This window comes from Sebastes fasciatus, chromosome 11 (genome assembly GCF_043250625.1).
Source record: "Sebastes fasciatus isolate fSebFas1 chromosome 11, fSebFas1.pri, whole genome shotgun sequence".
NCBI classification, from domain to species: domain Eukaryota; kingdom Metazoa; phylum Chordata; class Actinopteri; order Perciformes; family Sebastidae; genus Sebastes; species Sebastes fasciatus.
Window position 1 is genome coordinate 34095545 of NC_133805.1, and position 20659 is coordinate 34116203.

Here is a 20659-nt window from a genome sequence, read left to right on the forward strand (position 1 = left end):
GCATCAAAAATCCACAGTGCCTGGGGGGCGCCCCTGTAGCTCACCTGGTAGAGCGGCCCTGGTTTGAATCCAACCCGCGGCCTTTTGCTGCATGTCGTCCCCTCTCTCTTCCCCTTACCTGTCTATCACTCTGTCCTATCCAATAAAGGCAAAAATGCCCAGATAATAATCTTTAAAAAAAGAAGCTAAACAAAAATGTCATCTTAAACAAAGAATTATTTATTTAGCCCACATTTATTAAAGGCAGGTTTGGTAAAGAGTTTAGAAAAATCTTTGTTATATTAGTTTAAATTCTCATTACATACCGACAGCAATCAATAAATCAAATGCTCTGACAAAAAAAAGATATCTGTGGCTGTTGCAGGACTGTAATAAGCCCATCCAATAATTGTATTCATCCCGGATGAAATGATTGGATGGGCTACCTGCCTGTCTACCTGCGTGCACTCTGCTCGTCCACTCATTGCGCGTTACCGGAGTCCTCCACAAGCTGCTAGCTTGAGAGCTGTGAGTACTAACAATAGCCGTGTTTGCTGTTCACGTCCATTGTATGTTTATGGTCATAATGATAATTTTGGAGGAGGGGCTTTGGAGGGGGGCTTGAAGCGTCAGTCAGTGTTGCCAACTTGGCGACTTTCTCTCTAGATTTAGGGACTTTTGGAGCTAGTGCTGCTTGCTACTTTCATTGGAAAAGAGTTGGCGACACTGGGCTCGTTTTTTTCGGCTGGATCATTTTTAAAAATCGAGTGTACTCTTAAGTTTCTCAAGATCACCCACCCTGCCTTTAATCAGAACAGTCACAATACTCACTCAAAATCAGCAGGGAGAGACGCGTAGAAACAACTGTTTACGCCGGGCGTGGGGGTCGCAAACGACAACCTGATTATTCTGGTGGGGTCACAATTCAAAGGTTGAGAATCACTGTAGTATAGTACCAAAAGTAGGATTTCTTTTACTGCAAAAATCGACCTTTTTAAAAAGTCATTCATGCCTGCTCCCTCAAAATTATTGGTAAAAAGATTCAAATTGATCCAAGAGATATTAAAAATATGTTTTAATGAAATGTCTTGCTGTTGTGTCACAATCTATTAAATTCCTCAAATTATTTTTCTTCTTCAAGGTGAGCCCCAGACTTTTGAGCTGAAATTCAAGCGTGCTGAGGACTACCCCATCGACCTGTATTACCTTATGGACCTCTCCTTCTCCATGAAAGATGATTTGGAAAATGTCAAGAACCTCGGCACTGACCTCATGAGGGAAATGCAGGAGATCACCTCCGATTTCAGGATTGGTAAGAAAGAGTCAATAATAATCAACAGAAAAGCTGTAGTGATTCAAATATTTTTACAATCTTGAGTAAAACACATTCTTCTTTTTAGGTTTCGGCTCATTTGTGGAGAAGACGGTCATGCCTTACAACAGCACCACGCCAGCCAGGCTCATCAACCCCTGCACAGGGAACCAGAACTGCACCAGCCCATTCAGCTATAAGAACGTCCTGAAGCTGACAGACAAGGGAGACGAGTTCAATCGCTTGGTCAGCCAGCAGCAGATCTCAGGAAACCTGGACTCTCCGGAGGGGGGCTTCGATGCCATCATGCAGGTGGCGGTCTGTGAGGTAAGAAGGGACAGAGGTGGGACCAAGTCATTGTTTTGCAAGTTACAAGTAAGTCTCAAGTCTTTTAGGGCTGGGACGATACACCTGTCTCCCGATTCGATACTATCACGATACTTGGGTGCCGATTCTACAAGTATATTTAACATTTCCTGTCCGTGACAGAGTTAGCATGCAGCTTTAGCCGTGATGTCTAGCTCTGCTTTTCCTTGCAATGTATGAAACCCAAAGTGTTTCCATACTTTACTGTATGTGTAGTCTTTACCACTTTGGATTTAAAACATGAGGGTGCAGGCTGTATCCACGTGGACCCTCCGCCCTTTTCTACTTTCTTGTTTCGGCCGGCTGTGGTTTGTTTTGGTTGATGGATACATAACTGATATGATGTCACGTCACTCAGACTACAACAATTAAAGCGGTAACTTCCTTCTACCTCCAAATAGACTCGAATTAAGCAAATACATAGATTCTGGCAAGTATTTTTAAATCAAAAGGCTCAAGTCCAAGTGAAGTCACAAGTCATTGGTGTTAAAGTCTGAGTCTTTTTTGATTTTATCAAGTCTGAAGTCATCAAATGTGGGACTCGAGTCCTGGTCATGTGACTTGTGTCCACACCTCTGAGAAGGGCTTGCTTGTGGTGTCCGCAATTGGGAGCTTTAGACTCATTGCACTGTATCTAGACAAGAGTGTCTCGTAAATGTGTAAAATATGAATGAGAAGGTTCTCTTTGTGTTGGTCTCTTCAGGATCAAATCGGCTGGAGGAACGTGACTCGTCTGTTGGTGGTTTCCACCGATGCTGGTTTCCACTTTGCTGGAGACGGCAAACGAGACGGAGGTATCGTCCTGCCCAACGATGGGAGGTGTCACCTGGAGAACAACATGTACACCATGAGCCACTACTATGTATGTCGTTTATCATTTATTTAATATGCATAATGTATCCAGGGAGAGTTGACTGAGCAATATGTGCTGTTTCCAGCTTTTACCGATTGTCTTAATTTCTTATTGATGTTACCCCACTTTTGTCCTCACAGTCTGGGATTTGAAATGACTTCTGCTTTTATTAATATTTATGTGTGTGTGAATCCTTTGATAGGACTACCCCTCCATCGCCCATTTGGTTCAGAAACTGAGTGATCACAACATCCAGACCATCTTTGCTGTCACTGAGGAATTCCAGCCTGTTTACAAGGTAGACTTTGTGTTTTCTGTTTCATGTTTTGCCATATAACTCAAAAGCAAGATGCACATTTAATAAGTGTGTTGACTCTGTTCTTACATTCGACCCTTGTGTCTCTTTCAGGAGCTGAAAAATCTCATTCCTAAATCAGCCGTTGGCACGCTGTCCTCCAACTCCAGCAACGTAATCAAACTCATTATTGATGCTTACAATGTGAGTCAAACTGCACCATCTGTCTTCACATCACGTCTGACTCTCCCTGGCATTAAGAGATAAACTAAGATTTTAATTTGATTACTTTTGGTCATACATACACTTCTACAAATTCCTACATCCTTTTAGGGCGCTTTCACAAGCCAACATTTAGTCAGCTTTAATGGAACTTTGGTGTGGTTCAACCCATGGTGAAGTTCGTTTGTGAAGTCAGTAATGTTACGCTGGTGTGGACCAAAACAACCAGACCAAGACCGCTTGTGAGAGGTGGTCTCCAACCAAAACGCAGGCTGCATGCGCGGGCATTTGTTAAGATGGACACCGGTAACGACAGGTTAACATGAGTGGGAGAGGACGGACCTGGACTTCTGCAGAAGTCTGATCTTTGCTTGACATCTGGGCTGAAGAGAACGTACAGAATATGCTAAATAAAGTCTGCAAAAATAGTGACGTTTATAAAGTCATTGGAGAAAAACTGGAGGAGAAGGGATCAGTGCAGAGTCCAAGTGAAAAAACTTTGAAGGCAATATATCAAAGTCTGCGATTCTCTGCATAGAAGTGGCACTTCTCGGGACGAAATAGATAGATTTGGTCCTTCATACACGCCCCTCAGCAAATTAATTATTTTATTTGGTCCGCTTTAATTTGTGCACCGTGAAACCGAACCGGACTAAAGAGAAAACAAATCAAAAGTATTCATTTCACTCTGATTCGGACTAGACAAACAGACTATGGCTTGTGAAAGCGCCGTTAAAGATTCCCGGGCTAAATAAAGATTGCAATGAATCACCACGAGAGGTCCTGTACTTATTCATGTAAGACAAAAAAACAAAGTGAAGCCACTATTCCTGTCACTACTTATCCGTGGCATTAATTACTATACACACATTCAGGTTACATGAATGCTGTCTATCTTCACTCAAGTCATTCACACAGTTGACAGTTGTGCCTTAGCCATGTCGCTAGTTGATATATTTATTAATGTGGCCGGGCACTGTTAAGTCTTTTGCCAAGTAGCAGCTGGGTTTCCACATGGAAAGGGCTTGTATGTTCAGGTTGTGATTGACCTATAGCTCTAGAGCTGATAGTGATTGTTTGATCCCTCTTGTTTTGGACAGTCTTTGTCATCTGAGGTCATTCTGGAAAACGGCAGGCTGCCAGAGGGAGTTTCCATCACCTACAAATCCATCTGCAAGAATGGTGTGGAGGGAACGGGGGAGAACGGCAGGAAGTGCTCCAACATCTCCATCGGAGACGAGGTACGTACCATCCTTGTTTTGATGCAATTTGTTTGTACGTGAGAAAATCATGCTGAAACAAAAAAAATATATTCTTAAACATATCAACTCATGGGCACAGTGAGAAAAGCATTACCAGCACAACACAAGTGGTTTGTTTCTAGGGTGTGAAACTGGTAAACAACTACGTCCTTCTTTTTAGAATCAAGTCTTCTACCGGTTTGGCTGTTCCAAACTGAGAAACAAAGGGGGGGGGAAACACATGCATTTAGAAACAGTCTCTTTAAAACAAACAATAAATGAGAAACACAGTCATGTCTGAGAAATGGAACAATAAGCTTCAAGGCATCCTCCTTTAATAGTTTTAATGACCCTATAAACTCTCCTCTGACTTCTAGGTGTCGTTCAAGATTTCCGTTGAATCCCAGAAGTGTCCATCGCACGGCAAGCCCGAGGTCATTAAAATCAAACCACTGGGCTTCACCGAGGAGGTAGAAGTTGTTCTGAACTTCATCTGCGACTGTCAATGCGCCGCAAACGGAGAGCCCAACAGCAAGGAGTGCCACGAGGGCAACGGGACCTTCGAGTGCGGAGGCTGCAAGTAAGTGAAGAGCTGTGGGATTTTGGGCTTCTATGAGATGTTTTTTTACTTTTGTAACCCACATAATCACACTAGGTTCAGACCAGTGTTCTTTTCTTGAAGCATTTGCTTCCCAAACATTTAGTGTACTTTTTTTGTATTGTTGAGTTATACTCTGCTTATAATGACTTTGGCTAACCTCCTATTTCCTGTGTCAGGTGTAACGACGGACGTATCGGGCATCTTTGCGAGTGCAGCAAAGACGAAGTGCGGATAGAGGACATGGATGCCAACTGCCGAAAAGACAACAGTACGGATATCTGCAGCAACAACGGCGACTGTGTCTGCAGCACCTGCGAATGCAAGAAGCGGGAGAATCCTGCAGAGATCTACAGCGGCAAGTACTGCGAGTGCGACAACTTCAACTGTGACCGCTCCAACAACAAGCTCTGCGGAGGTGAGGATTGTAGAAATCAGAAATCATTTGAAAGACTGACACCTATGTTAATGTAAACTCTGTGGTAACCATTCCCTTGTTCTTTACCAGGACATGGCCGCTGTGATTGCAGGAAGTGCATCTGTGATGCCAACTACACAGGTAGTGCCTGCGACTGCTCCCTGGAGACCGCCACCTGCCTCGCCAAGAACGGGCAGATCTGTAACGGCCGCGGTACATGTGAATGTGGAATCTGCAAATGCACCAACCCCAAATTCCAGGGTCCGACCTGCGAGATCTGCCCCACCTGCCCCGGCGTCTGCGCTGAGCACAAGTGAGTCTGAAGCTAGCATGCACAGCTAGAAATAAAAAAAATTCTGACATCTTAAAGGCCGGGTCCATCTGCGTTCTTTTCCATGTTTTTTTTTCTCAAATGGAAACAGCAGTGACGTAGGTTACCACAGTAAGCTAATCAATAAGGTTATGAATAATGTGAAGTTTGGAAAAAACTGAAAGGGTCAGTTCAGATTTTTTGGAGGTTGTATGTATACTCCCGTGTTCTGCGTGGTAAAATCACTGTTTTTGTGAATGTAGTCTAGTGGCTTTAAAGACAGCGATGTAACGGCTTCAGTTCCCTGTCAGAAAGGGCTGTCTGACGGCGAGGTAAAGTGGCTGTGGACACTAGGTGTACACTATATTTAGAATATTTTCACCACCTTATCTCGCCGTCACACAGCCCTTTCCGACGGGGATCTGAAGCTGTTACATCGCTCCATTCAAAGCCACCAGACTTCATTCACAAAATCAGCAATTTTACCTCTCACAAGACAGTGAGTTGCCGGTCCACCGCAGCATCGGTCGGTTAGTTTTGTTTGTGTTATTGTGTGACTTTCAGATCTGAACTAACGTGGCTTCCACACAGCAGCACATTGCTTAGCTTCCCTGCTGTTACTCTCTCTCAGTCTGTCTGCCTCAATTTGAATGTTCAGATTTGAATAAATGAGGAACACCACTGGGAAGCTCCAGAATGATATAAATACCTAAGAAAAGAAAATAATCAATGGACTCACCATTTAAAATGTAGGATTCCCACTGATCACAGATATTAGGATTAAACATCTAGGTTTAGAGGTTTAATAGAGATTGTCAGGTAATAATACAGATGGATGACTTTGTATTAATATAATGTTTATGCAAATGTTTTGCAACTTGCATCGTATGTACTTTACATAATCAGTGCTTCTTTTTAGCTCTTTTTTTTGTATGAATAGATTGAGTCTTTAGAATAGAGCCGTTTCTTTAAAGCAGGGTTGTAGCTACTATTTGGGACACAGAGGTCTTGTCCTTGTATTATTTTCTAGGAATGTCTTTTTTCTTCTTTTTTTTTTTAGCAGCCTTAGGGCAGTTTATGTTCTACGATCGATTTAAAAAATCTGTAGATAGTGTATATTATAGGCAGATCCCACTAAGTTTTAGACTAATTAAGTTAGAAGACCAACAAATAAATTTTAAAAGTATTTCCCCGCCACATTTTTTTATTCCTCGGTGTGTGAATTCTTTGAAACAGCATTTATGCCTTATTATTGAGAAATAACAATTACATAAAATATGATGGAGTATATTATGAAAAATCCAAATAATGCAATAGACTTCATGTTTGGTGTCATTACCTGAGTATTTCTAAAACCTTGGCTACATCTCTGCCTCTGAGTTCCTCAGTTTTCTTCATCATCCAGAGACATGTAGTTCACTTAGTAACTTTTCACTGAATGTGGGGTTTTCTCTTCCTCCCACCGATGTACGCTGGGACTCTAATGAATGGAATACAACTCGGAGAGTGAATCAACCCTCTGTCTATGTCCTCACAGAGACTGCGTGCAGTGCCGAGCGTTCGAGGCCGGTGAGAAGAAGGATACGTGTCAGCGGGACTGCAGCTACTTCCAGCTGATCAAGGTGAAGGATCGCGACAAGCTGCCCCAGCCGACCGACCAGAGCTTCCCACTGACTCACTGCAAGGAGCGAGACGCCAACGACTGCTGGTTCTACTACACCTACGCCATCAGGAACGACACCAAGGAGGTCTATGTGAAGGAGACACTGGGTATGATTGGACTGCTACACTTTGCATAAATGAATATCAAAAATTTAAAATCAGACAGCGTCACCATCTCTGATACAGTATGTTGAATATGATATATGAATATTCATCTTCACTGTAATACTACTGAAAGATCTTGAGTGAAAGGTACCATATGGAGTTTTTGACTACTACGAGCACTATAGAGAGGTGTTTTTTATTAGTATAATGAGTTGTTTTAATTAATATTAAAGCCAGCCTTACTGCTGGGTGTTTTTGTTTTTGCTAATTAAAACATATTTGTGACCCCTTTTTTGATAAATGCCGGTTTTCAAACTGAGGGGAAAGAAAAAGTAATAAAACCATCAGAGGGATCCCTTTTAAACCCTTCCTGGTATTAAGCTGCAGTCTGTGTTAACTCTGTGACACATTCATTGTTTTTCCTTCATCAAATTTAGTTTTGACAGGTGATGCCAATAGAGCATTTTAGCTTCCATATGGTCATTCTATTTCATGAAAGAAAAAGGACTTCAAATGTTTGCAGACCACCAGCAACTGTATAGATTTCATTTGGTTTTCTCTGTTTCAGAGTGCCCGGCAGGACCCGACATCATCCCCATCGTGGCAGGTGTGGTAGTGTAGAAGTAATCACTTTTTAGCTATATAAAAATGTGATAAACAATTATAAAAGTATTAATCCTATAACCCTGTGTTTAGTACTGAAACAGCATACAATCATAGTTGCTACTGTATTATTCATAGACCCCAGAGATAACCATGCCTTACAATGACCTTCAACTCAACTCACAGCTGTGTGATGTAATACTTGCACTGACCTTCACCGAACGGGCGAACATAACAAGGAGCACGAGATGTACTTGGCACGGACCATTCTGTTTGGCCAATCGTGCAGCTGCACCAACAGGTGGCATTTGTCTCTGAAAAAATAGATGTTAGAAAGTACCAAGAACATCGGAGTATGACGATACTGGTGTAACTGCTGACTAGTGTGTTATGTTGACAGACTCCAATAGAATTGAAGACAACTAAGAAATGATAGTAGAAAGGAGGGACAAGCCCCTTGGTCCAGTATATAAGGCTATGATGTAAAACTCGCGGTTAGTCGCGTCCGGAACGGCTCGGGTTTTGGTTGTGTTTCTGTCTGCTGATATTGAACACAATAAAAACTCTGCTTTTTGCACCATACTTGGACAGCCTCAAGAGATTCATTTGAGTATCCTGTGTTGACTTTCTGACGACTTGAACTTTGAACATTGAAGAACACTGAACAGGGGTCTCGGCCACTTTAGGCCCACGGCCCGAGATATCCTGATTCAACATTTGGCGAGCCAGAGCCAGGAGGTCGGCGCTGCTGAGAGCCTGAGGACCTGAGAGGACCCCGCCTTGTACTGATACACACCGGTTTTGTGGCCACCTAAAAGGTAAGAAGAGCTTTTTTCTTCTAAATAGACTGTGTGTGTCTCAGTGCGGAGCTGGCAATCCACCCAGGTGTTTAAGGTACCTCTGCTGCCTCCTACCAAAAGAACCTAGCTAACCATAATTAAGTTAAAATTGCTAACATTTAAAGAAATAAGTCACAAATAAATTGTCTAAAGTATAAACTGATCTCACTGGCTAAAACAAGTCTATTGCAAATGTATGTGCTTTGTGTGTGCTTTTATAAATAACCATGGTGTGGAAAGTATGGAGGAATGAATGTTGAAAGTAAATAATTAATGGAAATGCAATAATATATGTGCTGTGGTGCATTAAACTAATTTGAGCCTATTAGAATATAAGATAAGTGGATTAGGGATACTGACAGGTTGTTTAAAGGTAAAAGAGGGCTTGTATATTTCAGCTGTGTTATTGTTGTTGTTATATCATTTATGGTATTTAAATAAAGTTTTGTTTTAAAGGGACAGGTTGATTCCCTAAAGTTTTGTTTTAAAGGGACAGGTTGATTCCCTAGAGTTTTGATTTAAAAGGGACAGGTTGATTCCCTAAAGTTTTTATCTAAAAGGGACAGGTTGATTCCCTAAAAATAGTAAGTGAATAGCAGGCATAGTTTCTGTGGATACCGCGTCTTTTGTTCTGCATGAGTTCCGGCCGTTGCTGGGAGTTTTTCAGATAAGAGAGGGACTGAACGGGCAGATAACTATAAACAGAGAAAAAAAAAACGCTGCGTTAAGAGACAAAAGTGATCACTGTAAATATAACCTGTACATACATACTGTAAACTTCTTTTCTCTGTCAACTTTCTTTCATTGCACTCCACCCCTCCCCTATCTCCCCTCCTCTCACTGCTCAAACCCCTCCCTTACATACTCCCTCTCATTGCCTCCTACCCCTCCCTTCCTCTCTGAAAGTTAGTTGTTCGTTCCATTGCAACATCGGCGCCCAGCAGCAGAGCTGCGCTTCCGCCATTTTGGACTGAAAGCGACAACAGAACGCCAGTAAAACATCTAAAAAGTGCCGTACAAAAGTAAAACAAAATGATTTCCTCAAAATCCAAGATGGCTGCTCCATGCATCAACAGTAAAAAAAAAAAGCTGCAGTAATATACTGTTTATTAGCACTCCTGTCTTATTTGTGTCTCATTAAATCCGTCGTACACACAGTACTGTACAACTTCTATCTGTGGACATGTTGCTACAGTTTTTGTATGCACAAAATACCGGCGTAATGCCATTAAATTGCTAACAATAGCTAACAAAGGCTAACCCGGCCGAAGCAAACCCCATTAAGTTTTCCGACGTGTTGTACTGGAACACAGTCAACTCTGGGTGTGACGTCATTCCCAGCTACGATTTCCGAGGTAAATGGAACGCAGCATAACTGTTATGCTACTAGGTATTATGCAGAGGTGTTACTTGGTGACATCAACGCGTTACGGAAGAGAAGGTGGGACTTCGATCAAAGTGTTTCAAGCAGTTCAGGAGCCGTGTTTCTGTGGGGGAGAGTAACTCCCTTTGGCCTGGACTTTGGGCTTTGAAACTTTGCAAGCTTTTACATGCACAAAAAACTATATAACGCACTAAAGGAAAGGGGAAAAGCATAATAGGTCCTCTTTAAAAGATCATTTTGCAAGTCAAGAAAGTCTCAGTTTGTCATAGTATCATTTAGTTTTATGTGAAACTGCTCACTGAACTACTATATACGTCACCAACACTAGCTAGCTAACTTAGCTATATTCCACACACAAATGTAACGTTATCTTACCTCATGTGTTTTATCCAGCGACTCATGTTTTTTTGATCAGCTGGGAAGAGAAAGAAAAATCGAGACCGGTTGCTGGTGTGAGTACATCCCAGTACGAAACACACAGGCATCGTAGCTTCAGAGAGAGAGACGTCACTTATGCGACTTTAGTTTTTCTAATTATGTATTTTCAGAGTCTGCTACTTCAACGGTTTTGCAACCATCTACCACTTTCTTGATGTGCAAAATTATCTTTTAAATTGACAAATATCATATGTGTGATTCATGGCGCAATTCAAATGGGATCAAACAAATATTTGTCTCTCTCCGTTGACTACCGTTCATATTTTTACCCAAATAAGTTCCCATTATGGTCCACCAGACTTTGCCTCTCTATTAACAAGATGATTCTTGCTGAATGTTCCTTTATGCTGACAGATACTTTACTTACAAAGATTAAAAAGCCATTAAAGCAATGGGAGAGCAATGTTTGTCCCAGTGTGGTTCAAGTTCAATCTGCCCATTTTTTATGTAGCATTATGTGGCGTCGTGAGCTAAAAATTCTCAAATCTTTCTTTTTACGACGAGGCTTTAGAGACACTTTGTTGTAAAGGAAATCTCCTCAATCAGTTTAATTTAAATCATCGTCTGGCTGCAGCAACGAACATTTCCAATCAAGTTAAGGTGCTCTGACTGTTGAGATGTCCATTACTGATTCAGAAATATCAATATGTTTACAGCTAAAGACCCAGACAAGATTATGACAATGTAATTTCAGTCTGTTTTAATAAAGCTCCTTCAACCTTCAGACAAGAAAGGATGCTGCAGCACTAGATGTGAAAATGAAAGTTACGAATGTAACTACGGTTCTATGAATCCTGGATGACAACCAGAGGCAGTGCTTCAACACTGAATATCTTAGTCTCGCTCATGCGCAGGTCGAGTATTAATATCAACAAAGTCACGTGTGACCTCGGATGACCCTGGTTAGGTATAAGTTCCAGTGTCATCCACGAGATCAGTCCTACAGACTCTTCTCGCGGGACCACGAGATTCTGAGTGACTAAGAACTCTGGCGGTCATACAGGATTCATAGAACCGTAGTTACATTCGTAACTTTCGTTCTATTTCATCCTTAATGACCGCCAGAGGCAGTGCTTCAACACTGGATGACTTATAACAACAGAGACACGAGGAATCCTTGAGAACACACCTCATAAAGATGAAGCAGAGGAACTCGGCTGAAGGACCACGCCCAATGGATGGGGGGTGGCCACATTGACTCTATAGTATCTGGAGAATGTGCTCGGTGACGTCCATGAGGCCGCGGCACATATGTCCTCCAAGGGGACCCCTCTCAGGGTAGCCCCTGATGTGGAAACACTCCTGGTAGAGTGGCACCTTACTGCGGATGGAGGAGAACGGTCATTCAACCTGTATGCGTGGGCAATGACTTCCACGATCCAGTGGGACAGGCGCTGCTTTGAGAGAGCAGAGCCCTTCTTGGGACCGCCGTAACAGATAAAGAGTTGCTCTTACCGCCATATGCATGCGGTGGCTTCTACATAGGCTCTAAGGGCCCGCACTGGGCATAACAGCCTTGCCCTCTCCTTTTGGGGGTTCAAACTGGGCAAGCCGAATAGGCTGATTGTGATGTGAGCGTGATAGCACCTTAGGGAGGAACGCTGTTTTTGGCCACAAAGTGACACCTGAGCCATCTGAGTTCCACCTCAGACATGAATTGTTCACTGACAAGGCATGTAGCTCGCTGAAGGAACTGGCCTTCTACCTCCGAGAGGTCAAGGCCCAGTTACGTGCTGGTTAATCTTGTATGACAAAGAGATTTTCCAAACAGACGGGTTAAAGCATAATAATACAATTTATTCCGAACAATTAATGTTGCATAAGTAAAAATAAAAGAGTTTACAGATATCTGGATCCAATCGACATGTCCCTGACAACATACAGTGCATGGGTCAGTTCGTGAAGTCTGAACCCCGAGCTATCCCTGATCCAGCCTATTCATAGTTTACACAATATTAATATTCACGAGCTTATGGCACGTGATGTTTCTGCTGCATGTCTTCTTCGTTATCTCCTTCTGACTCCTTCCTCTTCTTGACCTTGCAAAGGAAAAACAGCACCTGCTACCTCCCTTTCCTCGCAATCACTCCATTCACAACAAATCCAACAGTCAGGTTATTGCAGGTCATTGTAAGCACTTTTGTAAATAATAAATCCAACAGACCCTCTTTTGAACTTAACTAAGTTCACCTACAGATAATGTTACATACAGATATATTTATTATAAGCATAGACAATGTTACGTACAGATGTATTAATTATAAGCATCATCATGTTACGTACAGATGTATTAATTATAAGCATCATCACACAACCTCTTCAGGATCAACATCTTCACTATCCCCCACCATTTCCAGGAGACCCTGTCTCTCCGCTTGGAACATGGCCATCTGATAAGAAGGAGGTGCATCCGGATGCTTTCGTTGCACAGCAGAAATAATCACACGCTCAGTGAGGTGGCGAATACATGGAATACAGCAACAACCGCATAATACTAAGCATGTACACACAGTAAGGATTGAGGAGAATAGAGATACCACCATGGACTTCCATTTCCCAAAGGTACGGTCTAACCAGTCGTTAATGGGGCTGTTGATACCTGAATCATCGTGCATCGATTCAGACAGCGTCCGGAGCCCCTCTAGCGCCTTAGTTACAGTCCCGTCCGGCGCTGTATTGTTAGGGATGAAAATACAACATGAGTCTTGGAACATTGAGCATACACCGCCTTTCTCTGCCAGCAGCATATCTAATGCCATTCTATTTTGGATCACCATCAGTGACGTAGGAGCCATTTGTTCAGCTAGTCCGGCAATTGCATCACGGGTTAGATTAGTCAAACGGAGAACATTATAGTGGATGTAGTTAATGCGGTCAACATTTTTGTTAGGAGTGATAGGGATCAGAGCACTTATTATAGGTATGTTTTCAAAACCTGCAGCTATTTGGTCAGCTAGTTTATATTCATTAGGGACTCCTCTAGGTACTCCAATGGCATCGATGTATGTAGGATTGTTAATCTGTAGATCGAAACTTCTCCTCTTTCGGGTGTGCACTTCTGAGCCAATTATGGTCATCGGGACAGCTAGTCTAACTAGGGAACACACACCTGACCAATTGGCCGGCAGGCTTACTATCAGGGTACCCTTCCCACAGTACCAGAAAAGGTCTCCTCTAGCTAAAGTCCAGTTGGCGGAGTTGGTCCAATTGGTTACATCTACCATACTGTCACACCATGAACCACTCCCAAGTGACATATTTATTTTCCCTGTTCTGTTAAAACATACGTAATGTCCTTTTTTGGGTACAAACAGGGGAGGAATGGTGGTGTTGGGAATCAGGGGATACACTTCAAGCAGAGCAGTACAGTTAGTGAGATTTGTACCAGGTGTGAACATAGCAGTTAAACAATCTAAGCCATCGGTATCATTCAGATGTACAGGTCCTGGCACCATGAACAGGGAGGGACGGGCTGTAGAACAGGCAATACAATTACCCTGGTTCTGTTTTCTGGCTGTGTATATCAACCAGTCTAGCCAGATGTTTTTATCCCCATATCCTGTGGCTATTCTTACTATATCATTCGTGGTCAACAGGTTAAAGTCTAGTTCAACTATTTTCTGTGACGGAGTAGGTGGTGTTGTCAGGGATGGTGATGCTATTGAGATTGCCTTGGTTTTAAAATTAATTTTAACCAAACCCATGGGGTCTATGCTTGAATGGTCCACCCCCACAATCATGTTAGCGGTTTCGTTATTCCCACAAGGGGAATTTGGTAGGGGGTTAATATGCAGGTTGCTTATGGTGATTATAAGAGGGTTTTGCCCCTGGCTTAGTCCTCTCTTTACCCTTTTTAGTGAGCCTCGCATAACGGTTATGTGTTCCTTCAGGGGAACCGAGCCTTGAGTACTAGTGGCCGCGGAACCATCTGGATCCCAATGAGAACCAGTATATGACCATACATATGACCATGAAGGACACCACTGGTGTCCTCTGCGGAAACCACATAGATAGACCTCATACCCCCGCCATTTACCCTGCCCCCCCCACCGAACAGTCAATGATATCACATAAGTCTACCTGATAACTGGTATTACTTCCCAACGTATACTTTAATTGAACCCTGGCTTCAGGACACGTGGACCTTTTTGATCTAAGGTGTGCATTTGTATTTACGGTTTCAGTGCGATTTTGATGTGCCTCGGTGTCGTTTGGTGCTAGTTTAATCGTTACATTCTTCCCTGTTCCCTCTGGCTTCCCCTTTTTTGGTCGAGGATTGTCCAGAAAAAAGAGGACAAGAGAGATAAACACAGATACTACAACAAACGCTATTAGCAGTTTGCCGTACTGCATGGTGCTTCTAGTTTGTTTTCCTGCGCGCAACTGAAAAACTTTTATCTGGGTGATCCTATTTTATACTGGTTTGGGAAAGGAAGTGAAATTTCTCTCTGGTGGATTCTCCCCACCCCTGGTTTCTTTTTTTTATCTATTTTTATCTATTTTTGTCTATTTTAGCATTTATTCTAAGCAACAATTTTTAATACAATGTGATATATAATGTTTTTCAAAAACCACCTAGATGAGTTCACCTAAACAACCATGTTAGCCTGATTTAACTGTAAATACAGGCAAGACCTTGTAACCTTCTTTCCCTTATGTGTATCTCATCACAGTCACAGTTTATACAGTATATGAAAAATAAAAAATATACGTGACCCTCTTTTCACGTAGCCTGGGCTCCTTGTGGGGCTGCCTCCTCTGCTTCAGGTCCTGTCCTGCTGCTGGAGCACTGTGTTAGGTGCCACCAGTTGAGTCCTTTTCCTGCAAGCTGCACAGCTGTTGCAGTTCTGGCCAGAACCTTGTGTGGGCCTGTCCAACGTGGCTCCGACCACTTCCTCTTTAACACCTTCAACCAAAGGTGTTCCGGGGGTCCGGGGTCAGGTCCTGGAACGTCCTCTGTGACAGTATAGGAGAGAGCTGACACAAGAGCATTAACCTTCAAATAGTATGGTCTGTAACCGAGGTCAGGAAGGGGAGAGGGGTTTTGGGACGGCCCTGGGAAAGGTCGGCCACACGTAAGCTCAAATGGTGTGAGTCCTGTTATTGTGGATGATACACAGTGCCAAATTTGTGTTGTAGTCCCAGAGCCTTTTCGACAGATTGCAGGTCTTTATTTTTGAAATGTGAACCATTATCTGACCTGATCAATTTAGGAAACCCATGTTTCGGAATGTACTCATTCACCAGACATTTAATGACTGATTTTGCGTCCTCTTTTCCCGTAGGGTAGGCCTCAACCCAACGTGAAAATGCGTCCACAATTACTAGGAGGAATCTTTTCCCCCCAGCCCTTACTCCCATATCTGTGAAATCCATAAAGATTTCCTGTCCTGGGGCAGTGGGAGAAGGATGTTTTCCTGCCCCAGGAGTGATGGTAGGTCTGATGTTACATGTACTACATACGTCACACTTAGTCAAGAAGTCAGTCATAGTAGCATGTTTCCGGGGAATCCACCAGTGGCGGAGATCTCGTAACATCTGTTTGTGGCTTTTATGGTCAAGTCCATGAGTCTGAGTCAGTATTGAGGACATCCAACAGGGGGCATAACTATTTGATCTCCGTTATACCATATACCATCAAACTGTTCTATAGCTCCCTTATCTTCCCAGATGGTTCGTTCTGCTGCTGTGGCAGATTCTTGAGCTTGTATAATGGAGAAATCAGTTATCTCAGAACCGAGATCTGCTGTGGTCATGACCATCATAGTAGGTAAATACCCTGCCGCCTTTTTAGCAGCTGCATCAGCTGCTTCGTTTCCTATACTCTCTAAATCAGTGCCCTGACTGTGTCCTTTCACTTTGATCACAGCTACCCTCTGTGGTAACTGGATTGCTTCCAACAACTCTTTCATCAACTCCTCATGAGCCATAGGTTTATTCTGACTAGTCTTAAAACCCGCTTGCACCCAGCCAGACATATCTCTGTGAATTGCATTGCACACATACGCAGAGTCTGTGAAAATATTCACTGCCTTCCCTTCCGCTAACCGCAGAGCACAAACTACAGCCGTAAGTTCTGCTGCCTGAGCAGATTGTTTCCCATCAAGAGGACCGTGATCGAGGGTACATGGTTCCTCTTCTGCTGTATTCATAGACACCACAGCATAACCTGCTTTTAACCCTTCGGTGGGATGACGGAAACAGCAACCATCTGTAAATAAGCTAAGGTCAGTTTCCGTTAAAGGGGAGTTTTCTAAGTCCAGCCTTAGTTTTACAAAGGGCAGCGATTTTTCTGCACAGAAGTGCTTCTCGCCATCAGTCATATTGTCAGCCATATTACAGCCCTCATGTACAAAGGAGATGTGTGGTTTCGAGAGTACTTGTAAGATCTTGGTCTGTCTGAGGGGGGTGAGAGTGAAACAGGAGGATGTGACATATGTTACAGTGCTGTGAGAGGTCAGAATCTGTAGAGGATGGTGCATGACTATATGACCTACTTTGTCTACAATTTTTGCCAGAGCAGCTGCATATCTGACACAGGGGCTGGCTCTCTGTTCTTGTGTGTCTAGCAAAATGCTACAATAGTACAATACGTTCCTAGCTCCTCTGTGTTTCTGATATAAGACACCATGGGCTGTACTAAGCTGCTCTGAGACATCCAGATGGAATGGTTGAGAGTAATCTGGGAGAGCGAGTGCTGCGGCCTCTGCCATTTCCTGCTTGAGGTGGATAAACACCTCCTACTCCTATCCCCCAGGTTGTATCTAACAGATTTTGTTGGAACTCATCTTGATACGTAAGATCATTATTTCTGTCATAATTCAGAGTGCAGTGGGGAGGATCGGGAACAGGGAGGTAAGGGTGTAGAGCCCTAATCCATGGTTGCCACATGTTGTAAAAGTCAATCAGAGGGTTTCTGTCGGCTAGCAGGACCCAATATATGTCTGCACAGGGTGGTGGGGCATCAGGTGAGGTATCAAGACTCAACATGCACATGCGATCAGCACTGGAGGGGGAGGAACACACCATTTCTTCTCCTCCGGGGAAACTCACTATCACAGCTTCTGGTGAACAATGTACAGAAGCCCCCAGTGCTGCCAAAACATCTCTTCCCAGGAGATCACGTGGACAATCAGGTGCATACAAAAAGGGGTGCTCCATCACCTGTCTCCCAAGCCGGACAGGAAGGGGAACAGTAAAAGGCAGTCTTTGTTCAGTGCCGGAAAATCCCAAAACGGAAACATAGTGAGAGGAAAGGGAACACATAGGTTCAGCTAAGGTGGAGTAACGTGCTCCCGTATCCACCATGAACCATCTTCGTTTTCCGTTCACTGTCAACTGGAGACAGGGCTCTGCCAGCCCCTGCCCCTCCATCTCCGTCGGGCACCCCTATGGGAACATTCCTGGTGTATATGGACCAGGTGGAGGTCCCTGCGCAGAGTACCCGCTGTATGCCTGCATTGGAGCTAGCTGTTGGTTTGGTGGAGTCTGTATTGCTGGCTGATATGACTGCTGTGGAGGCCCTCTCATCTGCTGTTGTTGTTTCTGAGGACAGTCACGTGCCCAGTGATCCGGGCTTCCGCAGATGAAACAACTGCCTCCTCTTGGTTGGGCATACCCCCTCCCCCTGCCTCCTCCTCTCCCTCTGCTTCTATTCCGGCCTTCATGATAAGGGGGCTGCTGATATGGGGCAGCTTGGTAAGGAACATGATACTGGGGTTGATACATAGCCTGTGGCGGGCCCTGCAGTGGATAAGGATTCTGTGGCGGGGCTGGAGCTGGTGTTACAATTTGAGCCATCTGGGTATCTTTCTCTTAACTCCTTCCGGAGCATGTTTTAACAGAGCTATTCTGAACAGAGGCTGCTGTGATTCTTTATCTGGGTTCACCCCCGTAGCACCCACCCACTCTGTCTTTGCTCTTTCTATGAACGTGCGTCCACTCTCCCCGTTCTTAATCTTAAACACCAAGCTGTGGAGCTTACCCGCTGGTATGGGATACTTTTGTCTAATAGTATTACCGAAGGAGGTAGCGTAGGGGTTAAAGTTCCAAAGTACCACCTAACACTTGAAACAATGGTGCCATAACTTCGTTTGTATAATCACTGTCCTGTGGGGTTGGTACCGGACTAGGGGTAGGAGGAGGATAAGGAGGGGGGTTGGGATGTGGGCCAGGTGGGTACTGCTGATGGAGGGACATGTAATGTGGCGGCTGGCTAGTATGTGGGTTTGGTGGTGGGGGTGCGCTAGGACTGGGTGAGGGTTTCACTAGTGGTTTTGCTTCAGCGGTTTTTGCGTGGGTGGCTTTCGTCTGGCTGCCTAAGGCTGATAGTGCAGCCATCTGTATCACATTATATTTTACCAATTTACTTGCCAACTCGTCTTCTTTCTTCCTCAATTTCCTTCTTACAAACATATGTCCCTTTTCTTTGTCTTGTCCTGCTTGCAGCAGCTTTCTATGAACCACCTGTATTAATGCTCTCATCACTGGCATGAATTTGGCTTCACTTCCCGTGGCTGGAAAATGCCCTTCCTTCACTGTCATGTTATACCACTCATCTAGGTCTTGAGTCTCTTTATTTCTAGTCTTGGGATCAAATGTACAGATTGGTCCTGACTTTAACCCATTGCTGTCCAAATGATAAACGGGGAGGCCCACAGCCACCCCGTTCCTCACAGTCTTTGTCAAATTCTCCGTCCATTCTGTCCAGTACTATTTCACACAGGTTTATTCAGTTTATGACAGTAACTAGATTCAGAGTAAATGGGTCGCTATGCCCCTCGCTGTGATCCTACCAACATAAGCTTCTACTGGACACTTTGATGTTCCAGCGATGTTGGCCCAGTATCAACAGTAAGTTTTAATTTTCCTCTGAATACTAGTTATTAATGTACACTCATACAGGCGCTCCAAGCGCTATTTTTACACGCTATTAAAAGGGCAGCTTTCCTCCTTTCAGTTTTCAACACGCTACTAAAAGGGCAGCTTTCCTCCTTCCAGTTTTCGTTACTAAAAGGGCAGCTTTCCTCCTTTTAGTCTTTACCAAAAGGGCAGCTTCCTCCCCCTAGTTTTCACCAAAAGGGCAGCTTTCCTCCTTTTAGTCTTTACCAAAAGGGCAGCTTCCTCCCCCTAGTTTTCACCAAAAGGTCTTTACTCTTGCAACATTTATCACTACAAAGGAGATTCAGCACAACAAGAGAGATAATTTAGAGTAAGCCAATTTGCAGAGTTCGATACAACAGGTTCTGCTTACCTTTAAGATTTCAGGGATCCCTTTCTCTCTCTCGCCGGTCTGTCCGTCCTTTGGACACGCTTCTCAATGCCGAAGATCACGTCGGGGTCACCAATTGAAGGAACTGGCCTTCTACCTCCGAGAGGTCAAGGCCCAGTTACGTGCTGGTTAATCTTGTATGACAAAGAGATTTTCCAAACAGACGGGTTAAAGCATAATAATACAATTTATTCCGAACAATTAATGTTGCATAAGTAAAAATAAAAGAGTTTACAGATATCTGGATCCAATCGACATGTCCCTGACAACATACAGTACATGGGTCAGTTCGTGAAGTCTGAACCCCGAGCTATCCCTGATCCAGCCTATTCATAGTTTACACAATATTAATATTCACGAGCTTATGGCACGTGATGTTTCTGCTGCATGTCTTCTTCGTTATCTCCTTCTGACTCCTTCCTCTTCTTGACCTTGCAAAGGAAAAACAGCACCTGCTACCTCCCTTTCCTCGCAATCACTCCATTCACAACAAATCCAACAGTCAGGTTATTGCAGGTCATTGTAAGCACTTTTGTACATAATAAATCCAACATCGCCTACACGCTTTGCAGAAGTGATGGCAAGGAGAAATTAAGTTTTGGCCGACAGCCACCTCAGCTCTGCCTGTACTAAGGGTTCAAAGGGAGGCAAGCATAGAGCGTCCAACACCAGGGGCAGGTCCCATGCGGGAGCCCTCAGGGTGCTCGGGGGACGCAGCCGCAGAGCCCCTTTTAAGAAGAGAGACACAAGCCTGTTGCTCCCC

General features: G+C 43.8%; 1 protein-coding gene and 2 long non-coding RNA genes across 3 annotated transcripts in view; 2 read left to right on the plus strand and 1 right to left on the minus strand.

The window, feature by feature from the left end:
* LOC141777777 (integrin beta-1-like) overlaps window positions 1–8546 on the plus strand; it is a 38261-nt gene extending 29715 nt beyond the window's left edge. Inside the window, exons 5-15 of the mRNA XM_074652332.1 lie at window positions 1121–1291; window positions 1380–1618; window positions 2361–2519; window positions 2713–2808; window positions 2920–3009; window positions 4128–4268; window positions 4646–4848; window positions 5046–5284; window positions 5375–5597; window positions 7132–7364; window positions 7930–8546. Of these exons, the coding sequence (XP_074508433.1) occupies window positions 1121–1291; window positions 1380–1618; window positions 2361–2519; window positions 2713–2808; window positions 2920–3009; window positions 4128–4268; window positions 4646–4848; window positions 5046–5284; window positions 5375–5597; window positions 7132–7364; window positions 7930–7982 (1847 nt within the window). The 3' untranslated portion in view covers window positions 7983–8546. The remainder of the gene's footprint in view (window positions 1–1120; window positions 1292–1379; window positions 1619–2360; window positions 2520–2712; window positions 2809–2919; window positions 3010–4127; window positions 4269–4645; window positions 4849–5045; window positions 5285–5374; window positions 5598–7131; window positions 7365–7929) is intronic.
* Window positions 8547–12401: 3855 nt separating this feature from the next.
* On the minus strand, window positions 12402–20019 carry LOC141777782 (uncharacterized). The gene is made up of 2 exons (XR_012595971.1): window positions 19879–20019; window positions 12402–15581 (listed from the first exon to the last, which is right to left on the minus strand). It is a non-coding gene; the product is annotated as an uncharacterized LOC141777782 (long non-coding RNA).
* LOC141777781 (uncharacterized) lies at window positions 13694–14339 on the plus strand. Its single transcript, XR_012595970.1, has 2 exons — window positions 13694–13826; window positions 14292–14339. It is a non-coding gene; the product is annotated as an uncharacterized LOC141777781 (long non-coding RNA).
* Window positions 20020–20659: the final 640 nt, after the last annotated feature.